The sequence below is a fragment of the Convolutriloba macropyga genome, chromosome 9 (assembly GCF_964194025.1).
Source record: "Convolutriloba macropyga chromosome 9, txConMacr16.3, whole genome shotgun sequence".
In the NCBI taxonomy this organism is placed as follows: Eukaryota; Metazoa; Xenacoelomorpha; order Acoela; family Convolutidae; genus Convolutriloba; species Convolutriloba macropyga.
This window is the reverse complement of record NC_134476.1, coordinates 48,767,253-48,786,185: the sequence shown is the minus strand read 5'-3', so window position 1 is coordinate 48,786,185 and position 18,933 is coordinate 48,767,253. Positions and strand designations below refer to the sequence as shown.

The window sequence follows — 18,933 nt, the reverse complement described above, 5'->3', positions numbered from 1 at the left end:
CTGAAAAATGTTGCTATATATTTTTAAGGGACAGTCCCTCAGCCTTACGATGAATAACACTGCATTAGAGCAATCCACAAAGGTGACTGAGTTGGGAGTGCATCTTACAGGTACCCTGAAAGCGGCAAAGCACCTCGAGTCTAGGCTTGCGAAAACTAATCGAAATTTTGGTTTTCTGAAGAGAAATTTATCGAAGAATATGGAAACGAGAGTGAAAATTTGTGCTTTCAAATCCCTAATTCTAACCTTGATTAATTTTGCTTCAAGCACGTGGCACCCATCGCGTGGAGGTATGAGACTAATGGAATGCTTTCAAAAACGTGCGTTGAATTGGATAACGGGTTATAGGAATGCGTCGTAATTTGAAAACATGGTATCCCTAAGATTACTTCAGCTTCCTATGTTCAAGCAACTCAATGATTTACTTCTATTGTCTAAACTGTACCATGATAAAGAAAACGCACTTCCATTGATAGAAACCTATGAACACCAATATGGTAGAGTTAAAAGCAGATTTTTCAAAATTCCAAAACTGAGAACCGAGAAATTCAGAGAGAACTTTTACTTTCGAACTGCCAAAATTGTCATCAATCTGCCTGAAGAGATAGACTTTTCCCAGCCTTTGGGACTCAAAAAACGTACTCTGTCATTCATGTGGGACCGTCTGATGTTGAACTTCAACGAAAGAATAGAGTGTACATGGACCATTTTCTGTGATTGCTCCGATTGCAGAAAACAGTTGAATCAAGACCAAAAACTTCTCTGGGAGCAATCCCCTCGGCTTGCTGCAGAAATTTCACAACAACAACAACCATTCTTTTATCGCCCGATTCCAGAAGATGGCAATTTAGGCCTTTGCTTCGTTTAGATTACATGGCGTAAATGCGTACTACTCCAAAATTGAAGGTCTCTAATCCTTATCATGATTTCCTTGCAATCCAGATTTAATTAAACCTTATCGAAGTTGGGCATGTAATTTGTGGTTACTAGACATTTTACCCGATGCCGTTTTGCTCGATGCCATTTCAACCAAAGCCTTTCTACCCAACCCTTCATAAAACTGGGATTATACAATTCGCTGGTGCTTCCAGTCTTGTTATACGTAATCAACTGTACCACCCCCTCAAAATCTGATTTAGTCAATCTTGAAAAACTCCAGCTGAAAGCAGTTAGTTGGATAACAGGACGAAACGAGCCCTATGAGAATCAACTGAGGCTTTTGAACATCTTGCCATTACCAATGTACATGCAGATGAACGATCTCCTCACTCAAAGCTTACTCAAGAAGGAAGAGACGATTTTGAAATACATGAAATAAACAAAGTTCGGGTGAGATCCACAGAGTTTTACACTCTCAGAAAAAGTAAGGCTCGAAAAGGCGCGAAACGAATTCGTTTTCAAAAATTGCAGACTAGCAAACCGAATCGACAATGAAATAAATTTTATGGAACCACGCGGACTGAAAAACCGAATACTAAACTTGATGTTGAATATTGTTATAAATCGTTCAACACTCAAAATATCTGCACGTGGCAACTGTGTTGCGATTGCCACCGATGTAGAAATTTACGGACAATTCTCTAAAAGCAAGACTCAAGGGTGAGAACGACCCCTTGACAAGCAGTCATAAATTCGCAACAGCAACAACAAATTTACCCAATGCCAACTTACCCAATGCTCTTTGATGTTTTCGTTCAATTTTCCGATATTCGGTTGTGAGTTTACTATCAAGTTACACGAGCCTTTTAATTATATTGCCATTTATAGCCGCATGTTCGGGTGTGATAGTTGTATATCAAGTCCAACGGGCTATTTAATTATATAGTCGGCTTAATAGTCGTTCTGGTAAATTTAACAAGAGAGTAAGTTAAAGTTGGCATTGGGTAAAATGGCAGGTTGGGTTTGATGGCATTGGGTAAAATGGAATTGATTTTGTAAATTGTCTTGACACCGTAAAACTCCTTTTGATCATTTACAGCTATATTTTGTTAAGGATAGACAACTAATGTGATTTCAAAGACTCTAATAAATAATCGACAGCGGGCGTTATATATAGTATTCTGTGTTCTATTGTAAAGAATTTAATCCTAATAGTTCTATGTAATACAATTAAGGAAAGGAGGCTTTTTTGAAAGAGAATTTTCAGAATGATGAGGACGAAACCATGAAGTGAACAAATATAATGAAACGATAATTGACATTTAGTGTGGCATGCGTGAAGTTTGCTTATATACTCATTTCTCTGTGTCAAAATATTTTGCTGTTTTTTACGGCATGGCCTAACCAACAAAATGTTTCATCTTTACAAAATCATTTCATAAGTTTTGGCGCCATTTGACAGCTCAAATTGATTTCAGATTTCTTCATCAGAATAGCATTTCATCAGGTAGCAATTGGAATGTCAGTTTATTTTATGGGTGGTTTTTAGTTAATTAGTCATGGTTTCTCTCAAGCGAATTGTTTTTCTCATAAAGTGAGAGTGGATGGTATTCATGGAAACATTCGTACTTAAGCCCAATCAGTTCTCATAATAATTGACTTGGAAGAATGGAAAGACTGCATGCTCTGTGCTGTCAATTTAGCCCTCACCCGGGCACAGTATGAAGTGGGGTTTCCAATGAACGAGAAAATCAGCAATCACCCGGACTGGATTCAATACTTCTCCGAGATACGTTCAAACCGTCGAAAGATTCCTTTCTAAAAAGGCACTTGAACGAGACTAATCCCGAATTGTCTTTCGGATGTCATTGATATAAACGAGGCCCTCAAATTTCAACCTTGGCCGGTTTGTCTGCAGTTTGCCGTGGCGTTTCCAATTGAAATATATCTTGAGTTGACAATGGACAATGATGAAATAGGAGCAAATTGCCGACTGCGAAGTGATGACGAGGAATCAAACGGTAAGTTTTAATTTGCAAAATTTTCTTTCGCAACATGACGGCCTTCTAGCACCAAGCTATTCGTTACATAACTGTTACATAACTTGCATGTTATTTGAGATGGAATTTTAGTTTCGTAGCTCCTTTGTACGAATGCTGGAATTGATTTTAAAGATAATAATAAAAACGAATAGGAAGTAGGGCCTTTTCAAAAATAAATGAGTTGCCTCTCCGTTTTTTGAACGTGCAATTATTTTGATCCTGTTGGTCTGTTGACGCCAAAATTGTTAAATTTGTCATTAAGTCGAAGTATCTATGTAAGGATATATTTCATTCATTTCATTTACATTTATAGGGTAACATTCTCCTGTAACTGTCCAAAAAAGTCTACGTATACAGTTTTTCTTAGGTTTGCAAATCAAAGAGGATAATGAAAACCTGGTGTTCGGAGTGGACGAAGGAGTGTTTGGAAGCCAGTGTGACGTAATTTCCAATCTCAACATCCTTAACCTCGCTTTGTGTTCGTAGATACACTAAATGTTGCAACGACTGCCAAAGTGCTCTCTTCCTGCAAATTTCTGGAAACTGAAGTCTGCAAATTTTATCCAAATGTAGGCTTGGCATCGCTACTCAATGCGCCTTGAGCAGGTTTCGCAATCAAAAACAATGCTACAAAATCAGCTCGAAATGCTGCGCGCAATTTTTGACATGGGATTTCCGAACGTATTACTGCTCACAAAATTAGATAATCAGAATTCATTTGATTCTTTGTTTGCGCTCGATTGGGCCGAAGATGTACTCGAAGTAGTCATGTTAGTATTCTCAAATGAAGATCGAAATCGTTTATTTATGTCTGATCATCTCGGTATTGATGTCAACAATGACAATGAAGATATTCAGAGACATAAATACAGTGCATGGCTTAATTCCGACCCCAACCAGCAAGGATTTCTGCATAACGTGATCGCATCATCCTATTATATTAATATCGAAATGGTTGAGTGGGTGGTACAGCTCCTAGGAGCGCTGGGCCAAATACTGCAAACTGATATGCGGTTACTATTGGAAGGGAGCACAGCGATGATTTGTGTTGTAGGCTGTGTTAACAAATTGTGTGCCTTCGAAACGATTTCGAAAAGTGGGAAGGAAGAGCAAAAAGGTTAGTATATTAATTGATACTTGATTATATTGGTTGTCAACAGGTGAATCGAAACTTAAAGCAATCTCGCATCTGAATGTGTTCATGAAGAAAAAAAGTGAAAAATTCTTTTTATTAGCCGCGAAGCGATAGCGGCTATTATTGGGGACATCGTGGTTTTTTACGACTCGAAGAGGAGTATTGGTTTTCTCTCGGTCTTTTTTTTTACAGGAAGTAGATTTGTTCACGCGGCATTTTGACCTAAAAGCGAAAGTGAGAAAAGCTGTCTTGGTGAACAGATTTTCGCTAAGCGAGAAAAATTTTTTGATCATGCGCTGCGTTTAGTGAATGACTTTTTGACTTTGAAAAGTAGTTTTTGACTGAATGGCACATATAGATAACCGTTTTTAGACGTTTTTCGTCTAAGTGGCCCAATGTTTTTGCTTTTAATTTGGTTTCTTGTAGAAATAAATTGTTTTCGATACTATATGGAAATGTAAACCTCGGAAATTGATGCCACAGTGTTTTGCAGAGCCTGAAAATGCGTTTCAAGTTGAAAATTGGCACATATTTCTTGATTTTTTTTGTTAATATTTTGCTTTTTTTCTATTAATTTCTTCATTTTTGGATCTTTTAACCGTCTTTTTGTCAAAAATCAGTTAATATGGCAACTTCTCTTTGATAATTCATATACTCAACACCTCTTTCTACCTCGATGTATTTTCGTTTTTATAAAAATGTACATATGCTAATCCGATTTTGGTAGTTTTTTTCCGATTTTCGTCAGTTTTTTGTTTGTATATTGGTTGTAAATGCTAGAAATAGTCTTTTTGTGCAAGATGAGGGACTTAAATTTCGTTTCAAAAAAATTCAATCATTTTTTGGCGTTAAGTTTTTGAAAAACAGGTGCAACTTTTTCATAATTGCAGTCTTAAAAACTTTTGACCATTTTTTTGCAAAATGTTTCAATGTTTCGTATTTATAGATTCTGCTTTTTCCTTTTTTTGTTCTCTTCAGGAGAATAGATCTTTGTATCGGATGACTAGTTATATTTTCTATTTCATGAAAGCTGAACAATGAAATGTATTCGTTTTTCTTGAATTTTTGAAATTGATATTTAACTTTCAAAAATCATTAATGTCATTTTGTTGAGGTGTTCCTTACGTTTTGCACTTATTCTTCACATTATAGTTAGTATCATTCTAGCTTTGTTCTGGTACTTACATTTATATTCGGTAAATTGATTTTTTCAGTTGTTAAAAATGAATGATTTCCGCGTTTTCTTAGATTTTCGTCATTTCTTGCAATTGATTTCATTCAACATAAGGCAGTACTGACAGTTTGATGTTCAGCCTTTTCCATAATTTCCACTTATGACTATTTACTCTAATTTCTTGTCTTGGTTTTAATTAAAACGATTTTTTGCCTTTGAATATTCTTCTGCTGCTTGATGTCTTTTCTATGATCAATTTAATTTCTGACTTAGTATGAAATCTTGTTGTCCAGCATATGTACAACAAGGAACAAGTTTCTGTTGGTTTTGTCGTAAATGCAGTGATTAGAAGTGTAATTATAGGTGTTTTCTGATTCTGAAATTGGAGCTTTCTTTTTTGAAAATATTTAACTCAGTTTCTTTGATATATCTGCTGTTTGCTTTCGCGGTTTTCAGATTGGAATCATGAGTTATTTGAGGGCAATTGATAACCTTGTCAGGTTTTTCAGACTATCAGTTTTTTGACCATTTTAATTATTTCGGATTTTTTAACGTTAACAAACGTTTTCAATAATATAAAATTTTGCTGCATTTTGTTTCTCTTGGTGACAGTTTTTAGACAAGTTAAACCAATTTTTAGAACAGACCTGGAGGTAGTGAGCTAATGGTTTAATACAAAAAGTAGTGGCTTCTGCTGCAATTACGGTTCTGTTAGTGAAGTTTTGACGCTTCGAGTCGCTTCCGGAATTCTTCCGGCTATGTTTTACAATTCAAAGAATCTGAATTGTATTGATGCGGTCTTTTTTTTAAGATCTGTTCACGCTTTTTTCGGCTTTTTCAGGTCAGTGAGAAGTCAAAATGGAGTGGTGATTTTGGTCACACTAATAGTAAAGGGAGCCAAAAATCAAGAGTAAAAATTAAAGTAAAGGGAGTAGGTTTCAGGTGTGACTGTTTTAAAAAAACTTGTGAGAAATTGGTATTTTGGCGGCTTTTGAGATGGATTTTTTTAGGTGCGTTAATGTTTTCAGTCTCCAGTGCTTTTAACACGGCACACATGTGTTCCAATTCTGCCTATTTGCCTTTGCTTGAATTCATTAAGGGGCAGCTAAAACTCTTTATGACTTTGCCACTATTTGTTGTCATAAATTATTAGTGAATTTTAGATTTGCCACTTGAAAATTATCTGTTGTCTTATCCTTAGTATCATTAATGACAGGTCTGATTGGTTGCTAACAAGGCATAAAAGAACCTAAATAATGGCTCGACTTAATAGCTAATTATTTTCATGACTTTGACACTGCTTTTTCTCAAAAATTTTGCGTGAATTTTTGAGTCCTGCAAATTTTTATTGTACTTTTCCTCTTATCTTTTAATCTCAATGGAGATAGGCATGTGATGTTGCTAATAGTGGTCTAGTTTATCGATTCAAGACTTTTTTGATGCTAGTGCTTTCTATGACTTTGACACTAATTAATTTTAATAATATTCATCGAGGTTTTTTGAATTTTGCCAGTTTTTCTTATCAACTTTGTCGTCCTAACTTAGTCTCATTATTGATAGGTCTCATTGGTTGCTAAAAAGATTCAACTGAAGCAAATTATTTCACTTCATAGCTTTTGCCATTTGTAACTTATACGCTTGTTCGTTTTGCTAGTTTTTGTTGTACTTATTGCTGTCTTATCACTTAATCTCATTGATGACAGGTCTCAACAGTGGTCATTGAGGACTCAATGAATTGATGTAATTGTATCCTTCAGTAGGTGTTGCGTTATTTCTCGCTTATAATAAGTGTTTTCAAAAAGTATCAGCCAGTTTTCGCAATTTTTGGTTAAATTGTCTCATCGTTTGATATCATTAGTGAGAGGACTCATCGACATTTAATGACAGGTTGCTAATGAGATATAGCAGAATAAAGTTGGCAGTCTGAGTCCATAGCGGTTGCTTTTCGCTGTTGATCCTGTCTCTTCAAATATTAGAAAAATGATTTTTTAGTCTTGCTTTTTTGTTGTTCTTGTGTTGTTTTATTGCTTAGTCTCATTAGCAACAGCTCACATTTGCCTTTTAAAGTGGATTAAATGATTGTCAGGTTATAAATTAATGCAAATCTTCGAATTGTATTTCAGGACTTGTCCTGCTATGCTTTTTTAATTTGTCATCTCCATCGATGATTCTTACGACCTGATTTCTTGGAATTGTCTTTTTCAATGACTTCAGTGACTTCTACTGCTTTGCAGTTGAAATTTTTGTACGTGACGTCATTTCTGTAGTGTGTTATCATTTGCGTGACTTAGCTCACTCAACAAAATGATTTCTGAACTCACTTATGGAATTTTAAACTGTATGAACATTTACCAGTTAATAGTGTGCATCTAAGTAGCGCCAAACTGATATGCCCTATTTCTTAATTATTAATATTGAGTTTTTGATTTCGAATATCATTTTTTTACAATGCAAAGAGATTGATGTTTTTGGTGCGCTGTCTTTTTAAAGATCTGTTCACGAGTTTTTCGGCTTTTTCATGTCAGTGAGAAGTCAAATTGGATTTGTGATTTTGGTCACACTGTAATATCAAAGGGAGCGAAAAATCGAGTAGGTTTCAGGTGTCTGTTATTGAAAAAATTTTTAAAGTGTAGTGAGATATTGGTGTTTTTGCGGCTTTTGAGATGGATTTTTTTTCAGGTGCGTCAATGTTTTCAGAGTTTCCAGTGCTATTAAGACGGCACAAACGTGTTCTAATTCTGTCTTTGCTTGAATTCATTAGGGAGCAGCTAAAACTTTTCAGCACATTGCCACTAGTTTTATTTCATAAAATTAACTAACTAAAACTAACTTTGGAAAAAGGTCTTTCAGCTATTCAATTCCGCAGGAGGAACAGACTGCCATTTGAATTGAAGCTAATACCAGATGAGCTAATTTATAGGAAGAGACTGAAAACTTTTTATTCTGATTGTTTTATTTTGAAGCATTTTTGAGTATTTATGTATGGTGCCTAAACCTATAATACTAATAATGTACTTATTGCTGTCTTATCACTTAATCTTATTGATGACAGGTCTCAACAGTGGTCATTGAGGACTCAATGAATTGATGTAATTGTATCCTTCAGTAGCTGTTGCGTTCTTTCTCGTTTATATTAAGTGTTTTCAAAAAGTATCAGCCAGTTTTCGCAATTTTGGGATAAATTGTATCATCGTTTGATATCATTAGTGAGAGGACTCATCGACATTTAATGACAGGTTGCTAATGAGATATAGCAGAATAAAGTTGGCAGTCTGAGTTCATAGCGGTTGTTTTTTGATGTTGATCCTGTCTTTTCAAATATTAAAAATTGATTAATTTTAAAGTGGATTAAGTGATTGTCAGGTTATAAATTAATGCAATTCTTCGAATTGTATTTCAGGACTTGTCCTTCTATGCTTTTTTAATTCGTCTTCTCCATCGATGATTCTTACGACCTGATTTCTTGGAATTGTCTTTTTCAATGACTTCAGTGACTTCTACTGCTTTGCAGTTGAAATTTTTGTATGTGACGTCATTTCCGTAGTGTGATATCTTTTGCGTGACTTAGCTCACTCAAAAAATGACTTCCTAACTCACTTATGGAATTTTAAATTTTATGAACATTTACTAGTTAATAGTGTGCATCTAAGCTCTTTTAGGTTTTTTCCCTAAAGACCGTATGTGTCAAAAATTGAGTTTGAATATAACCAAAAAGTCTAGTGGTCTATTAAAGGACTGGTGGTCGATCTGTTTATCTTATTCCTTTAGTTGTTTCAATTCATGGAAGGCCACAAGCGACTATCGCCGCTATTTGATGAATTGCAACGTTTCGAGCTGCTATTGTTTGTACAAAGGTGAGCCGAAATATTCTTTATCATATCAAAACGGAACTGTTATTATTACGACATGAAGATGAGTAATGGTTTTCCTACTTCGATTATGTGAAGTTTTTTTTTTTACCGGAAGTACTATTTTTTCAAACGGCCTTTTGACCTAATAGCGAAAGAGTTAAATGCCGTGTAATATAGTTTTTTCTGAACGAGAGGAATTTTTTATCATAAGCTGCGTTGAGTGAATGACTTTTTGACTTCGGGCGCATCTGATAACGGTTTGTAGCTTTTTTCGTTCGTTTGGCTCATTTTTTTCTGGTAATTTAGTTGATGCTGCTTTAATATTTAGCCCTCTGAAATTAATACTGCAGTGTTTCTGAGAGGCTAGTAATACGTTTCAAGTGCAAAATGGGCTTTTAATTTTTGGATTCTTTTTCATTATTGTTCTTTTAAGCGGACTTTTTCTAAAAATCAGGTACATGGCAGCTTCCTTTTGATAAATTGTTCCTTGATTGCCTTTTTTAAAGTGAGGTGTTTTTGTCTTCTAAAATTGTATATATACTATCCAATTTTGCGTTATTGTCCAAGTTTTTTGTCTGTAATATTTATAATTTTGTTTTAAACCACTACGTCTTTTTGTTTTTATTTAAATCTGGTGAGGTAGTTAATAACTGTTTTAGACAAAAGATAATGGTTTTCGGCTGCCGTTACGGTTTTGTTTGTGATATTCCGACGCTTCAAGTCGCTCCCGGAAATCATCGGGTTGTCTTTTATTTCATCGTCAAGATTTTTGTTTCGACCATATGACGTCAATCATATTTTTTGTTCATTCGCGATATTGTTTTTGGTCTCTTGTGACTAAGGTAATTCTCCAAAGTCACTCGCCAACTCTTAAGCTGGCTTTTCTTTACTCTAATTCAAGGGAATAAGGTCAAGTGAGCGTGTGTCATTCTAATTATTGAAGATTATCTGAGAGCGAATAATAGAACCAGTAATAAGTTATTTTGATTCTCATTCAAAATTCTACATCAAAATAACGTTTGTTACTTTGTTGGCATATTTCTTGGGTTTGTTCCTTGTGAGTCACTTAAATTTTCAGCTATCAAACACTGTGTTAATGTCTTAATCAAGCCAGTAGAATTGTTAGCACATTGTGTATTTTCTATGAGTCCCCATCTTCTTCCGTTGGTTTTTACTTGTTGGCAGCTAACTATAAATGTGTTTGATGCTGTTTCGTCATGGTTGTATATACTATACATGTTCTCTCATATTTGCATTCAAGCGCAAAAGTATATCTATCTATCCAAAGTTATTGATTCCCTCGCAATTAACGAAATGTTCTTTTAATTTTGTCGTTTATCTTTTTCATGCAAATTTTCTGCTTGACACTTTTGATTTATCAAGTAAATTATATGAAGCTTGAGTTTAACGCGATCTAAGCTGCTCTCTTTCATCCTTTTGGCGGCAGTTCACCACTAAAATTCAACTTAAAGAGATTAGTTAAACCACACTGATTTCATTTATACTTTTGTACTATATAATTTCTGATAACATAACTTGAAGCAGGCTTAGTATTGCCTCCTTCCACTGAAGCAGGCTAGAATAGTATCGACCCCTCATAGAGCAGTAGGTGGGCATTAGTCGGTTGTGTTTGCTTTTTGTTCAATTCGGCGCACAAAGTTGCACCTACCTAAGCTCACCAAACCTACCCACGTTCCTAACTAAAATTGGTTTTTTAAATTGGTCGTTTCTAACTATTGATTGTTTCTAAGTAATTGGTTGTTTCTAATTATTAAGGTCCGGTTAGTTTAGTGCAATGTGTACTCGAAGCTAACCTGACGTTAATCAGAAATACCAAAGTAAAGGAACCCGAAGTTGATTGCCTAATGAAAACTATAGTGTTTTCTTTTTTTTACAATCCAAGATTTGGATTGTATTGGTGCTCTGTCATTTTTTAAGATGTTTTCACGCATTTTTATTGACTTTGATCTTTCAAAACGGGATAAACAGGTAAAGCCCAGTGGGCCAGTCAATAGAGGCCCAAAATTCAGCTTTAGTAGTCCTTCAAGCGATTAGAGTTGCAGCTGCTGGGAAAACCTAATTCAAGGTTAAAAGTTCATTTATAGGAGTTTTTGAGCCCCAAATGGTTCAAATTTTTCACGTTTTGGTCATTTTTGAGTTTTTAATTGCTCTCAAACGAAGTTTGTAGCAATTATATTAGTCCTGTCGGTCTTTTTTTTTATGCGATTTTTCGCTTGACCAATTTTTCGTCTGACGCTTTTGACTTTTCGTCCTCAAAAACGGGATAAACAGGTAGCGCCCAGCGGGCATTAAGTGCTCTTAGAGCCTTTCAGGTCTGTTTCAGCTCAAACTATTTTGGAGACTTATATTTATACTTATGGTGTGAAGGGCGGTTCTTAAAGGTTGAGACACCCCCCCCCTGTTGACCCCCCCCACCCCCACTTTTTGCCTCCACCCCCCCCCCACCGCGCTGTTGCCCCCCAACCCAGTGCTGCCCCCCAGCAGCCCCCGGTGCACCCCCCCCCCCCCCCCCCCCCCCCCGTGGCTAGCTACTGACTAAGCCAACCGCTCGCCGGTCGTTTGAGAGCAATTCGCCCGACGTTAGTCGGTTATGTTTTTTAATATTAGCCCTGAATTGACGTTTGTCGAAAATGATTAAGATCTTTTGCAAAATATATTTACTTGGCAGTTTTGTGAGCTACATATTTCGGTAATGCAAACGTAATCACGAAAAATTATACTAATTTTTGCAATTTTTTTCAAGTTTTGGAAATTTTTCTTTTTTTTAAGTTTTTCAACTTCAAGGTCCATAAAACCTCCACGAATGTTTGACAGTAAATCGCTGCATAGTTTATAATGGCAATCGAACGGTGTTCAACTTTTTGATTTCACGGATTTTTTTTTGAAAACTTTTTTTTTGAAAAATTTCTATTTTTTTAGTTTTTTTTCTAAAACATGTCATTTTTTGAGTTTTACAATCTCAGGGACCAGACAATCTCCTCTAGAGTCTGATAATAGGTTTTGCATGATTTTTTGTGGCAATAAAGTTGTTTTCACTATTTTAATGTCACGAATTTCAGCAATTTTTTGATAAATTTTACAATTTTTCAAGTTTTTTTAAAAAATCTTTGTCATGTTCACTATTTTTTGTCTCAGTGGTCAAGTAACCTCCTGTACAGTTTGTTAGTATGTTACGTCATAGTTGCTCTGGGTATTGGAATGGTGTTCAACTTCTTAATTTCACGATTTTTTTGCAATTTTTTTTTGATAATTTAAAATTTTTTCAATGTTTCTGAAACTTTTTGTCAGGTTTATCCATCTTTTTGAGCCAATGCAACTTTTTAGAGCTTGAAATTAAGTTAATGGATAGCCCCTGGAGACACTGGATTGCTTCTGAAGAAACTTTTAAATAAGAAATTTTAGCATCATTTCATTAAAATTTGCATTTGCCTTCAAATGTTCTGTAATTTGTCATTTTCTAAGTTTATCTATCGTTACGGGCAAATGAAACTTTTTTAGGTCTTGCAAATAGGGTGTTGAATAAATTCCAGAGAAAAAGAATGATGTCGAAGTTTTCAATATTGCGAAATTAAAAACTTTCTTTAAAGTTTCCCATTTTAAAATTTTTTTAGGTACTTGTATTTCACGATTTTTGCTATTTTTATTGGACAATAGAACTCTTGCAAGGCTTGTGCTTGGGTTAGTAGGTATATTTGATTGAATCAAATTTGGCCTTCACGGTAAAAGCCTCAAGAGTTTTAGCAATGATTATTTTTTGTTTAATTTGTTTTATTTTTGTTTCTCAACTTTTGAGATTGTTTCTTTTTGGCTGGCGTTGTTTAACTGATCTGCTGGTCAGGTACAGTAGTTTTAAGTTTTTCAATCAATTCTGTGGATTTTATATCAGGACTTGTCCTGCTACATTTCGATATTGCAAAAACGGGATAAACAGGAAACGACCGGAGAGCATAAGTTCTTTTGGAGACATAAGTTCATTGTGTGAAAGGCGGTTCTCAGAGTTTGACCCCTCCCCCGATTACTGTACCCTACCCTGCACATCATTTAACCCCCCCCCCCCACCCCATCGCCGTCGCCACCCCTTGCGCTCCCCTTCCCAGCCGAGCTGGCCTTGAATTGAGCTAAAGCTAGCCTCTCTAAACCGGAGCTTGCAACTGACGAAGCCTACCGCCATTCGTTTGCAATCCATCCGACATTAGTCGGTTGTTTTTTTTTATAACTGATGTGGATATTTATGTTCGACATCCTTTTCTTGGTGTTTGCGTTTCTAATTTTGCTTTTCCGTTTCTAAAATTTTAAAATTAAAATTGGAAAATAGACGGCTTGGGATGCTCAACTTTGTTAGGGATAAATAATAGATCGTTACTGATACTTAGAGAATACAAAATTATGGACGAAAATTCCCAGTTGTTTGGTGTTTTCTACAGTGCCGAGACAGCGGATTGCAAATATATAACTATTTCAGCTGTCGTTTCGAGAGTTGTGAAGTTGCTTCTGGACAGTGGATTTGACAGAGTCAGATTATGTGATCCCGAAACAGTTCTGTAATGTACTGGACCTAACCATAAGTGCGAATTATGTCAAATGTGTGACGCTAATTTTGGAAACAGAAGAGCGAAGGAATATATTTTTCAACTCGATCAAAGGTAGTTTATCGCAAATTTTGTGAATAAACCAGACAGATTAAAAATGTAGTCTTACTGAGATTCAGGTACTCTCGTCAATCTGATACATAGTGACTATTACGGTACACAATTTTCTAATTGTCTGTATGCGGATAACCCGTACCTGAGTCTCATGGTGTTTCGGTACTGAATCATAAAAAATCATGATTTTTACTATGACCAGAGTTTTGATCATGGCACTTTTTAGACATTCCATATGAAAATTCATAGTAAAATTCTGATTTTTTCTGACCATCATGAACTCCAATTCTGTGAATACTATGAATATTATGTATTTTTCGGCTGTGTTTGGACTCAACAGTATGAAAAATCAGTATCTACCGGAACTTGGCAAAAACTCAACCAGGAATGCTAAAAATGAATTCATCAATATTAAAAGTGAATATTAATTGCAGTACAAATGGTATTCAGTAAAAGTTCACTGGGTTCAAGTCAAAGTTCAATGGTTGTTATGGGTGACACTGCTTGTTTCACGGTTACCCTTCCCATTGTCATTTTCGTTCTCATACTGGTTTCGGCTACCTTCTCGTTCTCTTCCTTATTCTAGTTAAATTCTCCCTTTTTCCCATCACTCCTTTCGCTGTGGAGCTCCAATGTCAGTCATTCGCACTGCCAAGACCCGAGACCACGTCACCTGCAGTCATCCACCGTCTGGTCAATCTCCATCATCAACACACATTGATCGAAGATGCAATTTTGAACGAGTTGCTAATTTGAGTTAATATATCCGAAAGTAAAACTTAAAAGCAAGATAAAATTCTTAAAAAACCAACAAATTAGAAAATTATTGAAGATCAAAAATATAAAATGAAGCCATAGACTGATTAAAACTTTTGCAATATATATATATATATATATATATATATATATATATATATATATATAAAATTATATAATTATATAAAATAAATTTAAAATTACCTGGACCACCATTTATATTCCTCATTATTTTCTAAAAGTCAACTCCAGCAACTTGGCTCTCAAGCAGGCAGGTTTGTTCCAAAAGCAATATTTCGACGAGTCTAGTCCAGCAACTTGACTCAAAAATTTGTTCAAGAAAATTCCCAAAAACTTGGAAAATATACAGTGGCAACTAATAAATTGAGTAGTTCAAATTCGGGATCAAGTCCAGCAACTTGACTACAGGTATAAAGTTAACCGGCCCCTCATTAATATTCTAATTTCTTTCCTGAAGTCAAGTCCAATAACTTGACTCACCACTTTATTCAAAATGTTATTTGCAAAAATTTGAAAAATCTCCCGTGGCAACTAATAAAATGAAAAGTTCAATTCGATGTCAAGTCCAGCAACTTGACTATCTTGACAATAAGTATAAACTGACCTGGCCCCTCATTCATATTCTGAATCATTTCTTGAAAGTCAAGACCAGCAACTTGACTCATCACTTTAATAATTTAGTAATTTGACTATAAAATCACCTAGCCCATCATCTATATTTTCAATTGTTTTCTGAAACTGAAGTCATCAACTTGGCTCTTAAACAGTTTTTTTCCCAAAATATTATTTCGAGGACTCAAGTCCAGCAACTTGACTGACAAATTTGTTCGAAAAAATTCCCAAAAGTTGAAGAAAAAAGTCTAGTGGCAGCTAATGACTCGAGTAGTTCAAATTCGGTGTCAAGTCAAGCAACTTGACTATCTTGAATCTAAGTATAAAGTTCCCTGGCCCGTTATTATATTTTATTGTTTTATAAGTCAAGTCCAGCAATTATAATCATCAATTTATTCAAAAATATTTTTAGGAAAAACTTGAAATCTCCAGTGGCAACTAATAAAGTGATTAGTTCAATTTTAGTGTCAAGTCCAGCAACTTGACTATCTTGACTACAGGTATAAAGTTACCCGGCCACTCATTATTATTCCAATTTTTTTCTTGAAGTCAAGTCCAGTAACTTGACTCACCACTTTATTCAAATTATTATTTGCAAAAATTTGAAAAATCTCCACTGGCAACTAATAAAACTGAATAGTTCCAATTCGATGTCAAGCCCAGCAACTTGACTATCATGACTTCAGGTATGAACTGACCTGGCCCCTCATTTATATTCTGAAATATTTCCTAAAAGTCAAGATAAGCAACCTGACTCATCACTTATTCAAAATTTTATTCGCAAAAACTTGAAAAATCTCTTGTGGCAAGAAATATTATTAGCTGTTCAAGTTAGTTATCTCGTTCAGCAGCTTGACTATAAGTATAAAGTTACCAGGCCCCTTATTTTTTTTTCTTATTAATTTTCAATGAGTCAAGTCCACCAACTTGACTCAACAATTTATCGCAAACCTTAATCGCGAAAACTTGAAAAGTCTCCGGTGGCAAATAATAAATTGATTAGTTCAAATTCAGTGTCAATTTCAGCAACTCGACTATAGTTATAAAGTTATTTTGCCCGTTATTTTTATTCTAAACATTTTGATTGTTTTTTCCGATCGATTGCGTTCGCTCAAGCGTATGACTTACCCGGATCATCATTTTCTTCATTGGTTGTGCCTGGAGGAGATCCTTCTCGATTCTTTCGTTCAGAAAATATAATTTCGTTGCCACGGCTATTGAGGCTCGCTTTAGCCAGCTCGTACATCCCACTTCGGCCTTTTCTTGTACATCCCATGCAACTTGACTATAATTATAAAATTACCTGCCTCCTCATTTATATTCTAATAATTTACAAATGGTCGAGTCTAGTAACTTGACTCATCAATTTATTCAAAACAGTAATCGCAAAAACTTGAGAAATATCTGATGGCAACAATTCATATGAGTAGTTCAAATTCGATGTCCCGTCCAGCAACTTCACTATAAGTATAAAATGACCTGGCCTCTCAACTGTTTTCTGAAAGTCAAGTTCAACTTGGCTCTAAAACAGGTTAATTCCCAAAAACATTATTGTGGGGACTCAAGTCCAGCAACTTAACTAAAAAATTCGTTCAAAAATATTCCCAAAACTTGAAAAATCCTGTGGTAACTAATAAATTGAGTATTTCAATTTTGTTGTCAAGTACAGTAACTTGACTATCTTGACTGTAAGTACAAAGTTTCCTGGCCCGTCATTTATTTTCTTTTTTTCTAAAAGTCAAGTCCAGCAACTGGACTCATCAATTTGTTCAAAATATTATTAGCAAAATCTTCAGTGGCAACTAATAAAGTCAGTAGTTCAAATTTTGTGTCTATTCCAGCAACATGACTATAAGTATAAAGTTACCTACCCCCCTTTGTATTCTAATTTATTTAATTAAAATTCATTTCCAGTGACTTGATCCGAGTGATTCAAAATGTGGCCACCCGTTGCACCGTTTTCCGAAAATATTGGCAAATTCCCATTGTGTTCCCGCTTTTCTAACATTTCCTACCGGGAAATTCAAGTGGGAATTTTTTGGGATATTCAAGTTCAAGTAAGTATAGACAAGTTCTCGATTTTTCCCGACGGAAAAAGTGGACACAATTTTACCATTGAGATATCTGGCTAAACTAAAATTCCCTACTGGGAAATTTGAGGAATTTGTAAGTATCTCACCGAGATCGCTGGGAGTTGGGCAATTTCCTAATAGGATCTCTGGGATTTAATATGTTTCCTACCGGGATGGACAGGGTTTAGGCATTTTCCCCGCGGAATTTACAGAATTTCTAAAAGTTTCTCAGTGGATTGACAGGATTTGGTCAGTTTTCTAAACTAGATCTTAGAAAATTTCCCAGTGGGATTGAGGGATTTAGGTATTTTTAAGTGGGATTGTCGCAATTTGATCTCATGTCTGAGACATGCTCAAAATGTTTTAAACAAGCCAAACGTCAAAAAAATAAAAGGGGCTTTAGGTTCTATGATACATTACTCACAGAACCAAGAGTAATCTGTTAGAAACTTTTGTTTCTTAAAGATCTTTTATTTTTTTTTCTAATATAAGTGCTAAATACTTTTGCACATGCCTGGTTATTACTGCATAATATGTCATGTAAACATGCATTGCTCAGGCACAACATAATCACACTTCTGCATTGAACACTTAGCAAAATAAACTAGAAAAACTGAAATTGTCCCCACAAACAAAATCCTCCCGAGGAAACTTCGAAAATTGAAAACCAAAAAAACTTTTCAATTGGAGACGGACCCAGATGCCGGGAAAAGAAATTACAACGCCACTATAACTAGCTAAAAAATTGCTAAAGAATTGCTGCGGTAGACATGTACAATTAGAATTTGCAAGCGTTAAGACAAAAACTGCCAGAAAAGATACTCGTTTGCTCAGATTTCACTTCGAAAATAATGTATAACCTGTTTTGTTTCTATTAGCTGCACTCAGAAAACTCTCAATTAGAGTTTGATGTCGCGTCAATACGCCTTAAAACTTTCAAAATTCGAGCAAGATACGCTATTGAGAATAGGGAAATGCATCTTTTACCAAAAAAATCGCTTAGCTATTGCAGCTTGACCAAAAAACCACATGACCAAAAAAACTCCACTCAGCTATTGCAGCATTTAAGCACTGGAAATAGAAACCTTTTGGACCCAAAATTGGATTAACGGCACTGGGCTTCAGCCGTAGAATGTTCCCGGTTTTCGGGAGTTCTTACAGGCCATCCTTGTCTATTGAAAGGATAATTCCAAACTGCTTTTGTTTTGGCCTGTTCACCAACAATTACACAATGAGTGCAGCCATAGCGACGATTAAATTGAGTTTGGTTCTTCAAGGGAGCTTGCATAACAGCATAAACAACAACGTACTTCAGCTTTAGCTGGATGCAATTTTCGATGCCATCCATGGACATTTTTCCGCCGAAGTTTTCAAAAAATGGTATCTGATATCAAATTGTGCATAATATCGCCACAATCTGGTGTTGTCTGTCCACCAAATAATGTTACCAGCAGATTTCGATAGCATACCCTGTGTCGAGCTGGTGGATTAAGAAGCATAAGCCAAACGGGATATAAAGAGAGTTGATGACGCCATCAACACTTAGCACGAAATAGAGAACTATCTGATCTTTTAATTGAGGCAAGGCAACATCGTCTTGCATTTTCCAATAGGGATGGTCACTCAAGTCTTTATTCATCAATAGCAAGCGATTATGCTGTGATTTTACACAAAGATTGTTTAAAGTTCCACTAACTGACGCTTCCGAATTGATCACACTGGAGCAG

General features: G+C 35.4%; 1 protein-coding gene across 4 annotated transcripts in view; it reads left to right on the top strand.

The window, feature by feature from the left end:
- Positions 1 to 2,295: 2,295 nt before the first annotated feature.
- The window catches only part of LOC142345816 (uncharacterized), an 84,050-nt gene continuing 67,412 nt past the window's right edge, over positions 2,296 to 18,933 (top strand). For 2 of the 4 annotated variants that reach the window (XM_075398192.1, XM_075398194.1), the window contains exons 1-3: positions 2,296 to 2,900; positions 3,289 to 4,038; positions 13,565 to 13,745. In XM_075398192.1, the coding sequence (XP_075254307.1) occupies positions 3,513 to 4,038; positions 13,565 to 13,647 (609 nt within the window). In that variant the 5' untranslated portion in view covers positions 2,296 to 2,900; positions 3,289 to 3,512 and the 3' untranslated portion in view covers positions 13,648 to 13,745. Of the gene's footprint in view, positions 2,901 to 3,288; positions 4,039 to 13,564; positions 13,842 to 14,331; positions 14,541 to 18,933 lie in introns of those variants that run through there. The other 2 variants (XM_075398193.1, XM_075398195.1) reach the window with 2 other exon arrangements.